Source organism: Pristis pectinata, chromosome 11 (assembly GCF_009764475.1).
Source record: "Pristis pectinata isolate sPriPec2 chromosome 11, sPriPec2.1.pri, whole genome shotgun sequence".
Taxonomy (NCBI): Eukaryota; Metazoa; Chordata; class Chondrichthyes; order Rhinopristiformes; family Pristidae; genus Pristis; species Pristis pectinata.
The window spans coordinates 40,252,041-40,272,252 of NC_067415.1; the positions used below are offsets into that span (position 1 = coordinate 40,252,041).

Genomic DNA, 20,212 nt, shown 5'->3' on the forward strand with positions numbered 1-20,212 from the left:
AAAACAGATGGCATGCTTGCCTTCATTGGCTGGTGCATTGACTATAAATGTTTGGAAGTCATGTGGCAGCTGTATAAAATTTTGGTTTGGTCACATTTGGAGTATTGTGTGTAGTTCTGGTCACTGTAAGAAGGATGGGAAGGGTCTGGAGAGGCTGCAGAAGAGGTTCATCAGGATATTGTCTGGATCGGTGTTTATTAGTTATAAGGAAACACTGGACAAATCTGGATTGTTTTCACTGGGAGCATCAGAGGCTGAGGGACGACCTGATAGAAGTATATAAAATTATGAGGAGCATAGGTAGGGTAGATGGTCAGGGTCTTTTTCCCAGGGTGGAAATGTCAAATACTAGAGGGCATAGGTTTAAATTGAGAGGGGGAAAGTTCAAAGGAAATGTGCGAGGCAAGTTTTTTGACACAGAGAGTGATGGGTGCCTGGAATGTGCTGCCAGGGGATGTGGTAAAAACAGATACAATAGCAATGTTTAAGAGGCAATTAGACAGACAAATGAACAGGCGGGGAAAAGAGGGATACAGACCATGTGCAGGTAGATGGGATTAATTAGATTGGCATCATTGTCAGTGTGGACATGGTGGGCCAAAGGGCTTGTCCCTGTGCTGTACTGTCCTAAGGTCTGTGATCTATGACAATTCTAATGGTTCATTGGCCTATAATTATTTCAGTGCTCCTAGAGGCACATTAATCCATTGTTGTATGGCTGGCAATGGAAGTTTCAGTTGTGGGCTTGCAATTTAAAAATTCAATAACTGAATAATTCAGTAAATTCAGTAATTGAGACCCAAAGCATTGGTGCTGTTGAATAGTCTATACACATTTTCCTTTGCATGTTGCTCCATTACTGACTGCACAATAGTCCAGGAGTGGTGCCAGGTCCAGAGGTTCATGGGGTAGGGGGACTGTCAGGTAGAGTTCAGGTCCTGGATTGCAACTTGGAGGGGACATGTATGGTTGTCAGTTGGATGAGAAATAGGAAGGATTATGGACTGGGGACAAAAGGCTTTGTGTTTCAGGGCTGAGGAGGGTGTCAGATTAGACCCTGGATGGGCTTGGAGAGGCCGTGGATTGGGACTGGGTTAGGCCATGAATCAGGACCAGAAGGATTCAAGGAGGGCTGGGAGTTAGGGGGTCTGGAGGGATAGGATATTATTGAACACATGGGGGTTGGCCATGCACCATGACTAGACTGGGATGAGGTTGGGAATCTGAGAGAGTTTATGCAAGCAATTAAATTAAAAGAGGCCCACCTGGATGAGTTCTCAGTACTGGGTTAGAAACTGTTTTGGGAGAACTCCCGCAAATTGCTTGCTGCAGAGAAAGTGGTGCTATTAGTTAGTTGTGCTAAGAACGCTTGACAACAGGACCACCTCAGAACCACACAGAATAGTTTCCTTGGCAGTGGGACAGAAGATTGATGCACAGGGAATAATATCATTAGATGCACGACTGACTTAGAAAATGTATCATCTGCACAAGTGCAATTCAAGATTATAAACGTATGATCAAATTTCCAGTGTATTGTGATCATATTCCCACTTCAAAGAAAAAGAAAATACATTTTCATCGATGTAGTGTAGAAAAAAAATGCTAACCATGTGGATTTCTCGGTCTTTGTTTTCAATGGAAAAGCAATTTTGCTAATTGTACAATTTTCTTTGCAAACATAATACAAGACCATGTTAAGCATATTTTCAATGCAAGTTAATCCTTTGCTTTTCTGCAGTAACTTTAATTTGTCCTTGAGGTAGTGCAGGATAAAGCAGATACTATGTAATGTAGCAAGGCTGTGGTGCTCTGATTCTATTTCTGGAATCAATGTTACCAGCCATTTGGAAGTAACAACAATGTCATGTCACGTTAATGCTGTGCAATGATTGTAAGATTTTAGAGATTCACAATATCCTTGTATGAACAACATTCTGTGACAAAGAATTATTTTTCCTTTAGTTACATACATTGGAATAAGACTGAATTTCCTTTAAGCAGGCATACTTGCTTCTTTCTTAATATTTTTTAAGTTATTCCTTTAAATAATACTTATATCCCATTAGAATCTACACTGATATTCCAAAATTATATTTAAGTCTTGCAATTAATTTTAGTTCCCTGAAGGGTATGATGCAAATTTGTCTTGCATTTCTCTGACACAGCTTCTCTGCTTCTTATGAAACCTTTATAGTTTATAAAGTATTATAAATAATAAACAAGAGAGCAACAATTCTTTTCCATTAGCATTGTATTTCATGCCAGCTATTGATCAGAGAAACCTGGTTAGATTGCTTTATAATGAATTAATTGCGGGTCAGAGATAAGACTTGCTTTTGTATACTGAAATGTAATGGAAATATCTGCTTCATCCATAAGCTCTTTAAGGATTATCAAAGTGTCAGTTATCTACATGAAACAGAACACATAATCATTGAATTATTAATACACGTACAAAAAATCAATCTGTCTCACCTGTCATGTAACATTTGATATCCTGTATGTTGCTGACAGGGTTGTTATTTTTAAACATGTACAAATTAAAAGGTATAAGAGTGTTGCTGAGGTGATTCCAAATACTGTGATCAGGTGCTGTCCATCTTCCAGAAAGCACATCGTAATCTCGCCGTCCAAAGTGTATTAGTTTGGTGAGGGGATCATACAAACCACCATGATAGCCTACAATGAGTTGAAAGGCAGGATTTGTGTCCATATAAATTTCTCCATATGCAGTATAAGTGATTTGTTTGATCATTAAACCAGTCGCACTGAATACAGCCAATGGCGTGCCTGTATTATCACAGGCAACATAGAACTCAGCACCACTGCTAATCTCCATTGCAAAAAGGTGGCCTTGAAGGTCATAGTATAGGGATGCTATCTCAGAACTTGTATGATTATACATATGTGTAACTCTTGTAGGGTTACTCAGATCTGCATAGAAGAATTGCAAATACATCCCATAGCTGGTTCTACTTGAAACTCTTCTTCCAACTCCATCGTATCGATAGTGCACTCTCCAACCATTTATTTTACTATATGCTTTGGTAAGAAGACCAGCTGAATTGTAGTCAAAGATAACATTGCCTCTTTGGCGTAAGAACCCATCTGCATCTACCTTATACTGTATATCTCCCAGACGAGTAATCCGATCTCTCAGGTCATACCTCAATGGAGTTAGACGAGCACTGTTGCCAGGACTTAGCAAATGGAGATTCCCATTTAAATCATAGCTGTAGCGCCATAGAGGTTTGTCATTCAAGGATACTGTCTGCAGCTGCCCATCTGCATCATATTCATAAGCATACCTGGATGTATTGGCATAGGGGCCAACCTTCAGCTCTCGTTTTATCACTCTACCCATGTTGTCATATTGCACTGTCATCCAGTACATGAGTGATCTGAAAATTTCATACTGGACTTCTTTCACTCGTCCATATGCATCAAAATGTTTTGTGTGAGTCATGACTGCAGTAGTGATGATTTGATTAATGTCATAATAAATGACTCCGAATTTTCCAAATTGTTCAATTTTCCCAGAGACATCGTCATATTGGTAGAGATCAATAGGTAAAGGTTTCTCATTGATGACAGGTTGCATACTGGTAACCCGAAAGCTATTGTCATAGTTATAATCAAAGCGAGCATTCACCATTCCTTCTTCGCTGAAGCGAAATATTTGTCTGTCAATAAGAGGGCCAATTTGCCTGAAACGTATAGTGCAAGTAAAGCCTTCATTTTGCAAGTTGACAGTCTTAAGCATACCAGCTGTTTCGTCATAAGTGTACCCAATCCTTGTGGTATCATAAAGGATTTCAGAGAGCTTGGACAGCTTGCCATATTTGTACAGCACACGACGTCCTGTTCCGAGGTATGAAGTCTGCAATAGCTGATCATCCTCTGTGAAGTCTTGAATCACTGAAGCATTTCCCTCTGGTGGTTTGTAGATGTTTCTATAATAGCCCACAGAACGAATGGTTTCCAGATTTTGCTGAGCTACATTTGGCATCGTTACAGAAGATAGACGATCATTTTTGTCAAATTCAAAGATGTACTGTCTCTGAGTATGTAGAAGCAGCACCGAGGACTAAGAGAAACAGGAGAAATAATATTTTATGGCAACTTACTGTACAGCATGAATTGTATGAATTCCATTAACTATTTCTTGTCTTTTTTCACGGAACTACATCAATCCACATGAACAGCTTAATTAATTATGAAGCAAAATATATTCAATTTCATGGCAACTTAAATCTGTAGCTCAACCTAAACATATGTTTGGAATATAGCTGCAATGAAATTAATTGAATGTTTGTAAATCATGTTAGCATTGGAAGTAGAGCATACTAGCTGATATGAACCACATTTGCACAGCGTATTCAATTGCCTCATAGTGGAAACTGAAACAGAATAAATTAGTTTCATTTACAGTTTTGAATGGCTGGCATCTATATCACTGAATCATTTTCTTTACAACATTTAACAACAGATTTGAAAACAGGAATAATAGTCTTCCATTGCCACCTAAGAAATAAATGCTGATGGGAATGTCCAATTGCTCAGCTGATGTACACATAAGTGATCCTTTGTACCTCCAACATGTTGAGAGGCACTGAGGCGACTAATTACATTTAGAATTTGGTTACATGATTTGCCACTTTCCATTATCCTAATAAATAGCTCAATTTTAGTACATCTCATCAGATACTTATCACAGTGCCATGACTGATATTGATTCAAGCTATTAAAAATCATAGAACCTATTCCAGACACTTTGAAACTGGTTCTAGACCAATGTCAACTGGAATAACTAGTTTCTACAGTAGTACCTTAGGTGACTCATTGTTACTGTAATTTCATAATGGACAAGTAATGAACCAGACAGGCTTGGGAGGTAAAAGCAGAACATGATGCAATTCTGCCAGGGAAATGTGACATTGCAAATTATATTTACAAAGTTTATCTTTTATGCCATGCTAAAGCACAGTTTATAAAGGAACCTTGTGGCAAAAACTTTATGACCAAAAAATCCAAAACTCCAAAACTAAATAGGACCAGAATCATAGCTATACAATTTGGAAAACATTTTTACTTTCCTGTAAGTATTTTTCAATTTGGTTCATTTATAAGAGATACCATTACATTTCACCCATGACAAAATTTTAAATTTTAAACAATTAAGTGTAATGAAAAAAATAGTTAAGGTTATTGGTCCTAATGCTTTATCAATGACTCTCCGCTAGTGATAGAAAGATCATATCTTCTGTAACCTTATTTAACTGACATTACTGTTGACCAAGCATTCAAAATGTTATGCTCTGGAGAGTTCCAGTTGTCAAACTGCAAGAGATCTGTTAACCTCTTTTGGAAAAGTGAATAGCTGACTCATCTTTCTCAAAATTTAAATTGTGTTACTCGGAGAGATGAATATCAATGTAGCAGGACAATACCTTTTCCAGATAAGTGTAGCTCCATGATTTTCCATCTGCAAAAGTTCTGGATACAATCCTGCCTGCTTGGTCATAGTCAATTCTCTCTGACATGGTACCTCGCTGGATACCTGCCACTAGACCAGCTGATGAATATGTCACGTTCACACCATTGAGTCTGCTGCTTGGAGACCAGAGGGTAGGTCGGCCCAACTGATCATACAGGATTCGGAGAGTGAACTTCCGATGGTCATCATATATCTTCTCTGTTCTAGTCACACGGTCAAAATCCAAAGAGAGCAGATTTCGACTATGGACCTATAGAAATCAATGGAAAACAGACAAGCTAAAGTACACGTGCATTTAACACTTAGGTTTGAACAGATCTTGTCATCTATTGGGCATCACAGAAATGTGGTGCAGAGCTATGAGCTCAGATTTTTTGCCCACAGATAATTTACATTCTTAAGATCTTATTTGTGTACACAATTGATAGACAATTTTGCCCACACCCATTTAAAATTGAAAATTGTAGTATTTTGTTTACTCTTCCTCTGTTGAAGGAATCAAGCTCCATATCTCTGCTGCACACAAGGGCATAGAGTGCAGTGAAGCACAAAAGTGGAAAAACCTGGTAATACTGCATCCTGTTGATTTTGGTCAAAATTTCAAGATGCTCCCACCTGAGATAAATGGGTTATGAAGAAAAAAATTGCACTGATGGAGCATTTACTCCATTCACAGGATGTTCCATGGTCGAAGAACCACTTTTTTTTTCTGAACTAGTGCTGTGGAATCTTTATTTGCATTGGAGTAAGTGAAGAAAACTCAGTTTAAGATCTCATCTGAAAGATGACACAAAAATTAAAGTGTGGCATTTTGGAGTTCCAACAGTTAAGGAAAGCTGGAGATGTACATGGAATCAACTATAAAATAAGAAAACTACTTGCTTTTGAAAGTGGGCATTGTTGTAAATAAAGAGAAATAAAGAGAATGGATGTGCTAAGTTTTGTTGATACTCATCCTGTAAGCCAACAGCTTTTCCAGCAGAGGTAAAGGAGGAGGCTGCCCATGGAGTGGCTTTGGAATTGTGGAATGCCAAATTCAGTAATACTTATGAACCTTCACAGACATTGATAGGTTCTGAGCAGACCAGGCAGCATCCATGGAGAAAAGCAGGCAGTCAACATTTCTGGTCAGGACCCTTTGATCCTGACCTGAAATGTTCACCGCCTGCTTTTCTGCATGGATGTTGCCTGGCCTGCTGAGTTCCTCCAGCATCATAGTGTTTTTCATCAAGATTCCAGCATCTGCAGTTCTTTATTTCTCTTGATAAGTTCTGAGGTTAGTCTCCAAGGCTGTGTAAAAATTGACAAATGTGACTCTAAACTCTCTTCAGCCCCTACTTGTGGCAACAATAGAGAGGTTTCTTTATTGTTGAAGGGCATCATTGTGTCAACATTACTGAAAAACGAAGCAGACTTTAAGCTAAGAAACAGCTATGGACTAGTTGGTGCTCTGCATGTAAACACAATGCTGCTGTAATGACCATTATATTGTGTTGGTGCTGGCCATCAAGTATCTACACTAACCCCATCTACCAGCACTTGGTCTGTAGTCTTCTATGCCTTGGCGATTCAAATGCTCATTCAGATACTTCTTAAATGTTGTGAGAGTCTCTGTCTCCACCAGCCACTCAGGATTACAACCACCTTGAAAAAGTTCTTCCTTAGATCTCTTCTGAACCTCTTACCCCTTTTCTTAATCCTATGCCATCTAGTTTTAGATACCTCTGCTGTGGTGAAAAGTTACTTACTATCTACCTTGTCTAGGCACTTTATAATTTTGTATACCTTAATCAGGTCTCCCCTTGGTCTACACTGTTCCAAGGAAAAAAAAACCTAGCCTATCCAGTATCTCCTCATAACTGAAACACTCCATCCCATCCTAGTGAATCTCCTCTGTGCCTGCTACCAGATCCTGGTGGCCAGTATATATTCTACTGTGTTCTAGGCCTTGGTGGTCAGTGGATAAAATTATTTTGGCCATAATGGGATGCTGGTGTCTGGACTAGATGCACCTGAGGTCAATAGCCTCAGGACAGTAACAGACATTTGGCCTTCCCTACCAGCGCACTACAGTTTTAATGCTTGGGAAGAAACACAAGACTGACCAGGCACCTGCTCCAGCAGATGTAACTATTTTGACCCTGGTCCTCAGTTACATGAAGAAAAAGCATTAGAACAGGAGAAAGACAATCTTGTTTCAATACCTGGATTTTAGGCAAGAGTAGACTGGCTTATGCAGTATGTTATCGTGGCCTGGATTTTGTAGAGAAAATGACAGTAAAACTTAAGAGTTTTCCATCAATACATCATGAAACCAATGAAATTCTGAAGAATATACATACACAATTAATTGTGGAAATCTAGAAGTGTTGCCGTGTTCCTGACTGCTAGAGGCTGTGATGTTTTGCAGCTTTCTTTCAGTGTAAGATAAATCAATGTTCTGACAAGAACTCATGGTATTTACACACTAATTCCACATTAGGATACTCTGAATGTGGTTGAAATCCAGTGCACACTGGACCAACAGAAAGAAAAGTACAATGCAAATGGATAATCTCATCTCACTGTTGCCTTGCTGTCATACCAAGACAAATGGATTGCCAAGAGCATTTGAAAGTATGTCGGTCACTTGATGGCTATTACCTGTAATGCTGCAGAGAGCTCCAATGTTTACCTGTAAACACATCGTGCCATCAAAGGGTGTGTGGTTGTGATCGAAATAACCACAGACAGGGCTGTGTGGGCAGAAAGCTGTACCTCCAATGTTCCTGGCAGAGCTCCTGAGTGGCATCTTGTTGAAACATTCTCCTCTATTGCACATCCTGTCACTAAGTTCTATTTAGTGAAAGTTTTTTTTTCTGAACTTTCTTTGGAAAGGTGGTTTTACCTTATGACATGTATCCTTCAAAAATGAGATCTCACTTCAACTTCACTCATGCTGTTCCTATTTTTTTAATGTGGGAAAGATCATATTGCATTTGAGAATCTTTTTACTTCAATTTAGGGAGGAAGTCTGGAGCAATGATTTTCTTCCATCACCTGCAGGCTTATCATGCCTCTTGTCCAAATTTTAGGTTCTGGAAATGCTGAAAAATTATATGAAATTTCAGATATTCCACAATTGGTAAGCAGATTATTGTTTAATATGGCAGCTAAAAAGATTTGAGAAAGAATGGAAGTTGCAAGTTCAAAATGTCCTGAAGAAAGGTCATCAACTTGAAATGTTAACTCTGCTTCTCAAGAGATGCTGCCTGACCTGCTGAATATTTCCAGTAATTTCTGCTTTCAGTGCTAACTAGATTCAATGCTTATGAATGGGAAAAAAACAGCAGATTTACTGGAATTTTTGTTACATGTTAATTACTACATATTTTGACAAAACACTTCTAATTAACTTATTTAGCAGATCAATGGGATGAAAGATCACTTCAGTTGTCGATTTTGGACACTTTATCAAAGAACATTTCAAGTCAAATCTGCTGTGAGGGCTGTTGAGACACCTTAGACGCTACATAACCATCTCCTGTGCATTATTCCTGTGCTTGGCTAGCTTTGCCCAATTTCTTGAATTATTTGTTGTCTGACAAATTCATTGCTGACAGATTCAGTGCTCAGATTATGAGGTAAGCAGCAGTCTTCCAAAGCAGTTCATTTCCAATGTCTCAATTCTATTCTAACCTTTACTTGAGCACTTTGCCTCACAGTCGTAAAGAATGGCAGGCTATGCAACAGAAGGAACTTCTCATTCAGAGAAATACTGCTACTTGTCCAGACTTTTACTGGCTTTATTAATTGGTTGGGAATAATGAAAATTCTGGTCTTGTTTTCCATTGCAGATATTTAGTCTTCAGTAATGAAACTCCAAGATACTTAAAATCATGTTACAGTTTATTGGCCAGGAAATTGTTCACTGCATTTTATTGGTATGAAATAGTGCTGTACGTCACCTAAGGCTATTTTTAAAAGTCCAATAAACAGTGTAATCTCCTGTTGTGAAGGTCCCATTATGGGGTTTCCTTGTGTCAAGTTGTACTGTCAGTTTCAATATATGTTACTCCATTCATCTATTGCAAGATCCTGAAGCTGCCAGCATGTAGTTTAGCAGATGCAACTTCTGCAGTAAGCCTTTGAAGGGACATACAGCAGCACTCTTCCAGTTACTGGGGAATGGTGCTGCTTAAGGAATGGATGCTTCAAAATGGGAGAGGTTGGGGAAGTCCTTCCAGGGAGCAGAGAGACTTGGATAGACTGGTGAAGAATGGTACCTGCAGGAAGAATGTTCTTATGCAAGTGGGCCATGGAGACCTTCCCTGGAGACATTCCTGGTGGGAGCTTGCCTTGAAGGTTTCTGCAAGAGTCTGTGAATACCTGCACTTTGGTGATATCTGTGGTGAAGGTAAATCCTTGTGTCTGTTTCTGTGGGCTGAAGGAAAAGTAGATGAAGCCTTTCTTCCTTGAGCCTGGGGTTTGAGTGACATCTCTACTGCAGCAGTCAGTATCAAACTGAGATGTGGCAGAAATCAGCAGCAGCACCCGGAATGATTGTGAGGCTAGGAAGCTGAGAGTCATCATGACCTTGACCTACACAGACAAAGTTGTTCAGGCAGACTTGTAAACCAATACTTGAGGTTATAGGGACATTACAGGTCTCAGTAAATGTGGTTTGAATGTTGAGCCCTTTATTTTGCACTCTTTCAAGGGAAATGAGGATAACAAAACTATTCTGTAGCTAAATAAGATCTGCCCTTTTTCAGACCAGTGAGATTGAAAATCATGCTGGAGGCAAATCTTTGGTGTTCAATATTGTTGATATCATCTGAGGGAGTTATGCCAGAAGAATGGTGCTAGGCCAAATAAAAATTCTGCCAAAGTAGGCGGGTGTCAAAATTCCTGATGGTGCTCAGAGGCTCAGAAAAAATGTGCAATATTGCTCTGTTCTAGATTTGGCTAATTTTCAACCATACAACACTCTTTTCTCTGGAATAGTGCAAAGGAATTTCTTGGCCTGATTTTGTTAAGGCTGAATTTCACATTCACATCTCACTGGTGATCATGGGAAATTGCCATCAGCATGCTTTTCCTCACTCTTATTACAGCTCCTTGCATTTTTTCTAGCATCTCCAGCAGTTCATGAGGATCATATTAGATCAATATCATCGCTAAAGCACAGATTTCTGATCCTCTGTCCCATCCCCAACCTCATTGATACAGTTGCTATGAAATTCTTTAAATCATTTGTTCATAATTGGCATAGTCATAGGACTCGGCTCTGCCAGAATGGGATGCTTCAGGGAGCAATAATTCATTTAGTTTCAGGTTCTTGATAAAAGCAAACTACATCATACTTATTTTCAATTTAAACAATGAATAACTTGAAATCAAATTTATTTCCCAAAATGAATGAAAACATTCAGATTGATTGAAATAAATGCATTTCTCATCAACCTCTATTCAGTGCTCACTAAATATAGCTGAATACCTTAGCAATCATAACTTATGTTAACTTTCAATGACATAAACCATAATATTGTTCAGATTACTATTTTTCCTTTGGAATTAGGTTATTGCCTAAATCACTAGGTAATTTAGTAATTTGTTCAAATAACACAAGAAAAAATACTATTGCAGAGTTTAGTATAACAGAAATTTTACTGCACAGGTAATCAATCTGATGAGATATTAAACAACCATTGAACAGTACAGAAGTAGCTTCAGTGTGTTGTCTTGAAAGACCCTTTCTAATGTGAGTTTTTATTCTTACGTTGAACAAGCATCTGTCCCTTAACTGATTTTGCCTAACAGTTATCCTTTAAATAAATGGCAGTGAGTGGACTGAATGGTTCTTATGTGGGGGAGAGTGAGAGGAATCCCAATTGGTGAGAAACACAAGATAGAGACAGGAAGAAATATCAAAGTAGATGGAGGGCTAGAGACTGAGGTAAACAGTGAAGGAAAAGAGGACAGAACAAAGTGTGAAGGTCAAAGAACTGGGGAAGGAAATGGAAGAGGGGAATAAATGAAAGGGATGGAGAGGAGGAATTGTGAGGGACATTGGGGGTAGCCATTTCACTGAGTAACAATGCATGTGGTACCATTGAAATGACTGTACAGATGCTGCATTGTTGAAGATTCAAGAGTAATGAGTTTCATTTGGTAGTCGAGACATAAACAGCTAAGGTCTGTGGTGGTATTTACAGAAATGTGTCCAGGTGAGCAGTGGAAACCAATCATATACAGGTGCTCAGAAAAAGAGAAAGCTAGCAAGGAGGGAGCAAATGGAAGGTTGAGGTTTGTCCATTCAGCATGATGGTCTTACTAATGTTGCTGGGTGATAGAATTATACCTAAATGAAACCACAGAATGAGGAAAGCTGTTTTCAGAAACGCCTTGTGTATAAGAAAAGGTGACCATCTGACATGTTTCATTTTAAGTTACTGAGGTGAAAAAGTAAATTACATACCAAAATGATGAAATATTAATTCTCTGTTGTACTGATTAGAAATATATACAGCCACCCAAGAAAACCTTATTGTGCACTTGTATGAGTTTTATATTCCATCTCAGCGTGTATCTTGTCAGTATCAAGTAGCAAGATACCAATCTACTAAGGTTTATAAAATATTTAATAATATTTCAGAGGAGCCCAATGTTATATGAATATAAGGTGAGGAGCCAGGGGCTTGGCTTCGTTTAAAATCATGAAATATTTTATTCTGTATGAATATGTAGAGAATGACATAACAAATGGCTTTGATTGATCATAAGATGGAAATGTATGCATGTAGCATTAGAAATAGAACAGAACTTTCGGCCCTTGTCCCTGCACTGCCATCCAAAATCTGAATCATCCTAATATCAATGCACATTATGATAACTGTATGTTTTTACATCAATGAATGGAGGTGTACCTCACCTCCTCAAATTAAATATAGGGAATACTGAAACACCAGGTTACTCTTCCATTTAATGTTATCGCTCATTTGCCTCCATTTCTATCTGTCTGTATAAGTCAGGAACACTTTGATTGATGAAATCTATATTCTCCCACCCTTTGAGCTTCGATAAATAATAAATGAAAAAAAGATAAAACCATACTTTAAAAATACACCTCATCCAGAGCTTAAACAATACTGTCTGGAAGTTGAAGTCTGCCTTTTTTTGTATGCTCAAATAAGAAGAATGAGCTATCACACACAAAAAGGAACAAAATATTGCTGGAAATTCCTGTATAATTCATTTTTAGAGAGGTATTTGTTCAGTAAAATTCTGCTTCTGCATTTCTTGACAGATGTTGCCTGCGGAGCTTGCAGCTGCCACGTCATTCCAAAACTGATCCCTGGAAAGCAAGTCAGATCCTTAAATTACATCCCCGTGGCTGCCACAGTACAGTAGTGTTAAGGCTGCTCTGGTGGTGAGGGAATACCAGGAGAGGTGGGGGCAAAGCACTTTGCAATATGTGGTCACCCCCATCTGACCTGACAGTGTGACTCAATGAACCCCAGTGCTGCAAGTAGCCCCAAGCCAGTGAGCAGAGCATCTTCAGCTAATGTGGATAATATTGAGATACTGTGATCTTTGCCAGTGATACCTATGGATGAAAGTGCAGAACTAAAAATTGATAGACAAGAGTCTGTGGCCAAAACATTATTGTCTCAGCAGAGCCATTTAAATTTGTGTATTGATGCTGCCTTGTTGAGGTGGTTTGTTTATTGGTTTACAGTGAGTCAAAACCAGAAATAATAGGTTGCATATTATTGCCCCAATTTCTGTTGGCAGAGATGAGTATTGTGCATGTTGATGATACAGTAAGTTTATGTTTGAGAATAATGCTGGGAAAGCATTGGTATTAGTATTGGTTTATTATTGTCACTTGCATCGAGGTACAGTGAAAAACTTGTCTTGCATACCATTCGCACAGATCAATTCATTATATAGTGCATTGAGGTAGTACAGGGTAAAAACAGAGTACAGGATATTAGTTGTGTGAAAATAAATTACGCTTGGAAGTGCCCAGTTCAATTTACTGATGGGCGGGCCATCCACCAGAAATGCGCACATGCACTAGAAACATGCACTAGATGGTTTTAATGCAAAATTTGTGCATAATTAACAGGTGTTAATTGGTCCAATTCCACTGGTCTCCCTGTTACACTTGAGACTTATTTAGCACTTACAATATGTTATGCTGTGCCTTTTGTTTTTAATTCTAATTCCCTATTCCACAACTCTTTCTCCCTTGGCACGTTTCTCAGCAGCATTGACACAAGTGTATAAACATCTGGTTCAGTGACTTCACAGCAATTGTTAATGTCATCAGTGTTGCTCCATGATCAGCTGGTATGCAGTTTATTCTCTCTCCTTGTCTCATGCGATATACAAAGGCAGCAGTAGGAATGAATAAATCTCAGTCCCAGCTGAGGCAATGGAGTTTCAGTTACTGATGTAATGCAATTTGAGTTGTCTGGTTGGAAACAGACACTTGCAGTGGTATGCGCAGAAATTTAGATTTGATCAGTTTGGAAGAACACCTTAAACCAGTGATATTCACTATTTTTCAAATGGGGGCCATTTTGGCAAAAAAAAAGTCGATGGGAAAAACCACAGTAACTACTAAACTAAAAATAGCAATAATCTTGAGAATTAGCAGAATTTTGGAAATGAGTGAAGAATAACCAAAGAATTCATGGAGAACTAAACTAAAATACCAGAGGAAACCATGAAAAAAACACTCCAGAAGTATGTAAATTACACAGTTAATAGCAATAAATATGGATTCCTTACAAGTCCAGGTAGTGAAATTATAAGGGGAAGATGAAAATGGATGAAAAAATAAAGACATACTTTGTATCCGTGACCACAATAGAAGACACAAAAACATTTTGGAAAGAGTGGGAACCAAGAATCTATTCAGAGTGATTAATTTTAAGAAGTTAGGCTTTGCATGGCATTAAGGCAATAACACATGGGTTACATCTACTTGGCTTTACAGCTTATTTCTTGGGAATTCAAAGAGATCTCTATAGAGGCAGTGGTTCCATTGGTTTTAACCTTGCATGGATTATAGAATGGTTCCCATGTTTTGAAAGATGACAAAGACATTCCTGTCATTCGAGGAAGTACAGAGAAAGGGAAAGGGAAGCATACACCAGTTAGACTGACACTAGTGTGAGAAAAAATGCTGTAAACTATTATTACAGACCTGATTCCAGAGCACTTGGAAAATCAAAAATGATTGGAAAGAATTAAAAAGAATTTAAGAAAGGGGGATAGTGTTTAACACATCTGTTGGAGTATTCTTAGGTTGCAGTTGCCTGGGTTGATAGAAGTGGAAGTCAATTTTCAAAAGGCATTCAATAAGCTATCTTTCAAGAGGTTCTTATTCAAAATTTGGGGTCCTGGGACTAGGTGTAACATTAATGTGCACTGAGAATTGAATAATAGACGGCAAGCAGAGGGTGGGGATAAAAGGGCAACTTTGAGTGTGTTATTGTTTTGGAGAGAGGGAGAGAGAGAGAGAAGAAGGGGGAGAGACAGAGAGGAAGGGGGAGAGAGAGAGGAAGGGGGGAGAGAGAGGAAGGGAAAGAGAGAGAAAGAGAGAGAGAGAAGGGAAGCGGGAGAGAGAGAAAGAGAGGAAGGGGATATAGAGAGTGAGAAAGTGAGAGAAAGGGGAGAGAGAAAGGGAAAGAGAGAGGGAGAGAGAGAGAGAGAGGGGGAGAGAGAGAGGAAGGGGATAGAGAGAGAGAGAGGAAGGGGAGAGAGAAAGAGGGAGGGAGAGGGAGAGAAAGAAAGGGAAAGGGGGAGAGAGGAGAAGGAGAGAGAAAGGGAGAGAGAGAGGGGAAGGGAGTGAAAGAGAAAGAGAGAGAGAGGAAGGAGAGAGAGAAAGGGGAAGGGAGAGAAGAGAGGGAGAGAGAGAGAGAAAGGGAATGAGAGAGAGGAAGGGGGAGAGAGAGAGAGATCTCTCCATTGACTGATACCACTCATATGTGAGTGTTTGAGTTTTCTTCCTTCTCCTCCCTGACCTCCTTCTGCCACCATCTCCCCATCACACACACACTTTCCCTTCAGTCTTACACCTCCCTTTCCCCTTTCCTCACCTCCAGAGTCATAACATCAAACAGTACGGAAACAGCCCCTTCATCCCAGTTGGTCCATGCTGACCAAGATGCGCACCTAAGCTAGTCCCATTTGCCCGCGTTTGGCCCATATCCTTCTAAACCTTTCCTATTCACATACCTGTCCAATCCTCCAGGCACATGTTCCCGGCCATTCTCTAATCTTCAGCTTTCTATCCTGGCAACACTCTTGCCATGGCTTCTGACCACACCCCTGCCCATGTTTTTGGCCATTCTCTGACGCCGAGCCTCTGATCTCACAACTGCCCATGTTCCTGGCTAACCTGGGGGTCGATGGGAGCTGTCATTGGCTCATGGGCTTTGCAATTAAACAAAAAACTTCAAACAGATGTGTATTATTCATACACATGCACACGAGTGGGCGCATGGAATTGTGCCCAACTGCCCCCTTTTCTGCTCATGCCCCTAGATACTTGTAATCTTATGTGATACTTATCTTATACTGTATATCTTATCTCTTATAAAAAAATGCATCCACTTAAGAAATTTTAGAGTGTCTAAAGCTTAAAATAAGTCTGAGTGCTAATAACATGTTTCTGGGACCTTGGCAGCAGAAGTGCTGTCCTTTCAGCACTGAGTGCTTCTGCACAATGATAAGCTGGCATTGCAGTGTATGGCAGGGTGTTCTGCTCTCCTGACACACAGCACAAGGAGTGAGTTTTCTGGCAGCAGCTTTTTACAATGTGCGTTGGTTACGTCAAACTTGCAGAGTTATTGAAGGGCGGAAATGGTTGCAGCACGACTTGGAGAATTTGGGGGCACCTCAAGGTGGAACAAATGCATCCACTGGAAGTGGACTCCACACTTTCAGCAAATATGGTAAAACTCCTTGGCAGGCTTTCAAATCACTAATCTTATGTTTGAGCTTGCCAAGCAGTTTTCTTCTCATGCTGGGCTCTGAAATTCATATCTCCATCCTCCTCAAAGCTGGGTGCTTCGATCTCTAGAGAGCTGTCTCCAGAGCTGGCCCTGCTGCTGTTACCTGTTACTGGTCCATAGCATTGGGCATTTCACTATGTGCAGACTCCTCTCCTTCACTCTAATCCAGCAGTGTGAATTTCTGTTTTGCTACTTGGCAGTGAAGGAGTGCATGACAGTGCTTCCTCAGAAGGATTTTTTTCCTCTGAGGTGTCTTCTTTGGAGTCTTGTTGAAGAACCTGGAGGAAAGAGAAGAGGGATGAATGTTAGGATGACAATAAGAGGTTGGGAAATAACAGATGACATTTATCACATTTAGCCATGGTTATGCATTTCTTTTATAGGTTTCTCGGGGGGGGGGGGGGTGGAAACAAATAATAAGAAACCTGTTTGCAGAAGGGGAGTTTAAGTGAGTGGAGCTTCTGCTCTTCATGAAAATGTCTGGAAGGATAAGCAAGTGCAACTAATATGCATCGAGAGACGGGTAAGATGAAAGTGTTGAGAGGGAGAAGTGGAATAGAAAGGTTGGTGAGGGAGGATGTGATGGAGGCTTGTAAATTGTTGGCAGTGGAAAGGACAGTTGCCATGGGTTGTTGAAAGAGCTAAAGAAATGTAGAGCTTTACTCACCTTTATTAATCCTGAGAGGCCATTGTTGTGTTTCCTGCACTTGATACAGGTACTGGATGTGATGTTCCTGGAGCTGACCCTCTGATCAAAGGATCTCCATAAGCGGTGGCTTTGGTGTTTCAGATCCTCCTTTCATTTGCTGGAAAGCGAATAGCCTAGAACTTCTATTGCGTAGCGCAAAGTTCTTCTGTCCTTGATGGCTGAATTTTATGTACAACTTCAGTTGCTAATTGCTTTGGAAAAATCTGACTGGTTCTCCATGCATGTAATATGGAAATGCATGGGGGTGATTTGGCATGTGAGTGACATCAACTAACATGCAGCACATGACTGATGTCACCTCATGCTCTTTTACTGCATTCACGTGGTACCTGAACACCACCAGTTTCAACTGAAGCTCTGGGCCCAAACTAGGCAAGGGGTTGGGGTAGGGCTTTTAAGGACCCACAGTCTGGGATTGTGGCAGTAAACACTCCTCCAGGATGGGTCATTCTTCCTTAAGGTAAGTTCCTGTCTTCCAAGTTATGTTATTAACATCCTTAGTGATCACCATAACACCCATCTAAACTTTGCAATGCAACACCACCTTCTTCCACTGTCCTTCCAACAACCTCTATACACCTTTAGATCTCTTCTACAACTGTTCCCAGCCTCTCACCAATCCACCTGCCTTGACTCCACTGAGGAACCTACTCACCCTCCATGATCTTCTTCCCTTACCCCATCCTTCTCTCTCACCTCCTGATCCTCTTTCCATCCTTTCCCCAGTCACTCTCTCATCTCCACCCACCAATCAAATCCCACCCACAAATCTCATTGATTTATTCTGGCTTTCATCCCAAAGCTACTACATCCCCACCCCAATCCCAGATTTTCTCCCTGTGTCCAGAGTTATACACATCTGCTTTTCTGGTCCCCATCTCTTCCCGTGCCCTGATTCTTCTTACAAGATCTGCAATCTTCTCTTCTGGTTTTCTCCTTCTCCCAAGCTCCTCCTCACCCACTCCAGTTTCACTCCAGGTCCTACCCTTCCTGTTGTGATCTTCTCCCACTCTGCTGTCTTCTCACATTCATCTACTCTCCAGTCAGCACCCGATGATTTTCACCACATTCCTTAGATCTCCCCCAATCATTTTCTCCTCACCAGATTTCTCTCCACCACTCACCCCAGGATTTCCCCATCTGAAGATTCATTCCTCTCTCCAGTCATTTATTGCCCTTCTCCATAACCTTTTTCCCACTCCCTTATTCTTCCCTGTGACCTGCAATGATTTTTTCCCCTATCTCCCCAATCTTTTACCAACTCAACCACTATGGAAGATAGCAGTGTCAAATCCAATTGGTGGCGTGTGCACACGTATGCATGAAAAGCCAGTTCTAACACATAAGTCACTTTGGACAGTGTGTGCATTAGAATATTTGTCCTTTAGGTCCTCCCTCAAGCTCCTCGTATAGAGCTGTTTCAATGCATGATTTCATGTGTTGAAGGATTATGAGTCCAACATCTCTCCTCATTCTGACGTATTCCAATAAGAATTCAAATGAGCCCTCTGGGAACTGGAGGGCTTGTCTGTAACTTACACTGCCTTAGTTTCTAGTTGGATCACTTAAAGAATGAAATCTTGCTGTAGAAAATCGAATCCGATGTTATGATGAGTATTCCCTCCTAATCAGGTTCCAGTGGAAACAGGGTTACAGTAGTGAATGGGATCATCAGTGAATCAGAATGGAAACCCTTTGATGAGGTCCAAAAGCTATGATTTTGGCTTAGTTCCGAATTGAGATCAAAGGTCACCTGCTAAATAATGGCCCAGAGTTAAAACCTGGCCTTTAAATAAGTACATAAGGCAAAGAATGAAAAGTTGAATCTAAAATATTACTTTAAATTGGAAACATAAAATAAACATGAGTTCCAATTAATAAACGCAAAATTTATAACCACTCTATTGCAGTTCCTTCTTCACATCAGTTGTGAGCTTTGATTTGTTCAGATTAAGAGCTGGCAGAAAACAAAATGGACAAATGGTTTTCACATAATAAACTTTCATGACTTCACAACTAATGCACAGGTCTAGCATCCAGATAGAGCGGTAGAGGTGAAAGTTATTTTGTAGATAATTAAGTGCTGCATTAAAACATGCTAAGATTTTTATGAGAATAACAGCTTTCTCCACCTCTAATGAGCTTGTCGCAACATCCAACAAAGTTCATTTGTGGGTTAAAAAGATGCATTGTTGGGGATTCAGTTTTATATTCAGTGTATTTAATTTTATCAAGTTTTACTCACCCTAAGCCTTCTTCCAAATACAGTGACTTGTCCCCTGGCTTGTTCTTTTCGTTGTCTCCATTCCACTAAATTTAAGCCATTTTCAATCGGTAACGTAACATTGCGCTTTCCGACTGTAGGATTTACAGTGCCTCCCAAGAGATGTGGTTCAGTTTGCAATGAAACTTCCATACCATTAGCTAGCATAAGTCTCAGTGAACCATCTGCACTGACATGATATGCATTTCGAACTTGGTCTAAGAATACAAAGAAATAAGTAAATATTTTAACATCACTACTATGACAAATACTGTATGAGAAAAATGCATGCTTGGGTCTCAGGTCAGGCAATCAATATGAGTTGTGCTATTTCAATGTGCTTGCTTACTTCAGCAAATTTTCCAATGCTCATGTGGTCAGAGACAGTGCAGAGAGGATAATATGTGCAAAGTGCAACCAACAGAAACAAACACCTAGTAATTTGATTCAAATCAAATAAAATAAAGGTGGTCTGCTAATTCAGGGCAAATCTGTGAAATGGATGACAGATTAACTGCTTCGATTAGCTCCTGCTTCACTTGCTTCAGTAGGAAGGGAAAATGGGCAGATCATGTCACCACCAGCCAAGCTGATATCTTTCATTTCACATTATTGCTGGAATTTTGTTGCCTTAACTGAGGAGTACAATGATCGATTTGTAAATAAGCAACAAAGTATATAACATAACCACTCTAGTATTATGTCATAAGACAGAAAATACTCCGAAT

At 39.9% G+C, this 20,212-nt stretch overlaps 1 protein-coding gene across 1 annotated transcript in view; it reads right to left on the reverse strand.

Annotated features, from left to right (window-relative positions):
• Positions 1 to 20,212, reverse strand: part of tenm4 (teneurin transmembrane protein 4) — a 1,444,950-nt gene that overhangs the window by 14,676 nt on the left and 1,410,062 nt on the right. The window contains 3 exon segments of the mRNA XM_052026216.1: positions 2,479 to 4,090; positions 5,454 to 5,750; positions 19,467 to 19,702. Coding sequence (XP_051882176.1) covers positions 2,479 to 4,090; positions 5,454 to 5,750; positions 19,467 to 19,702 — 2,145 coding nt within the window.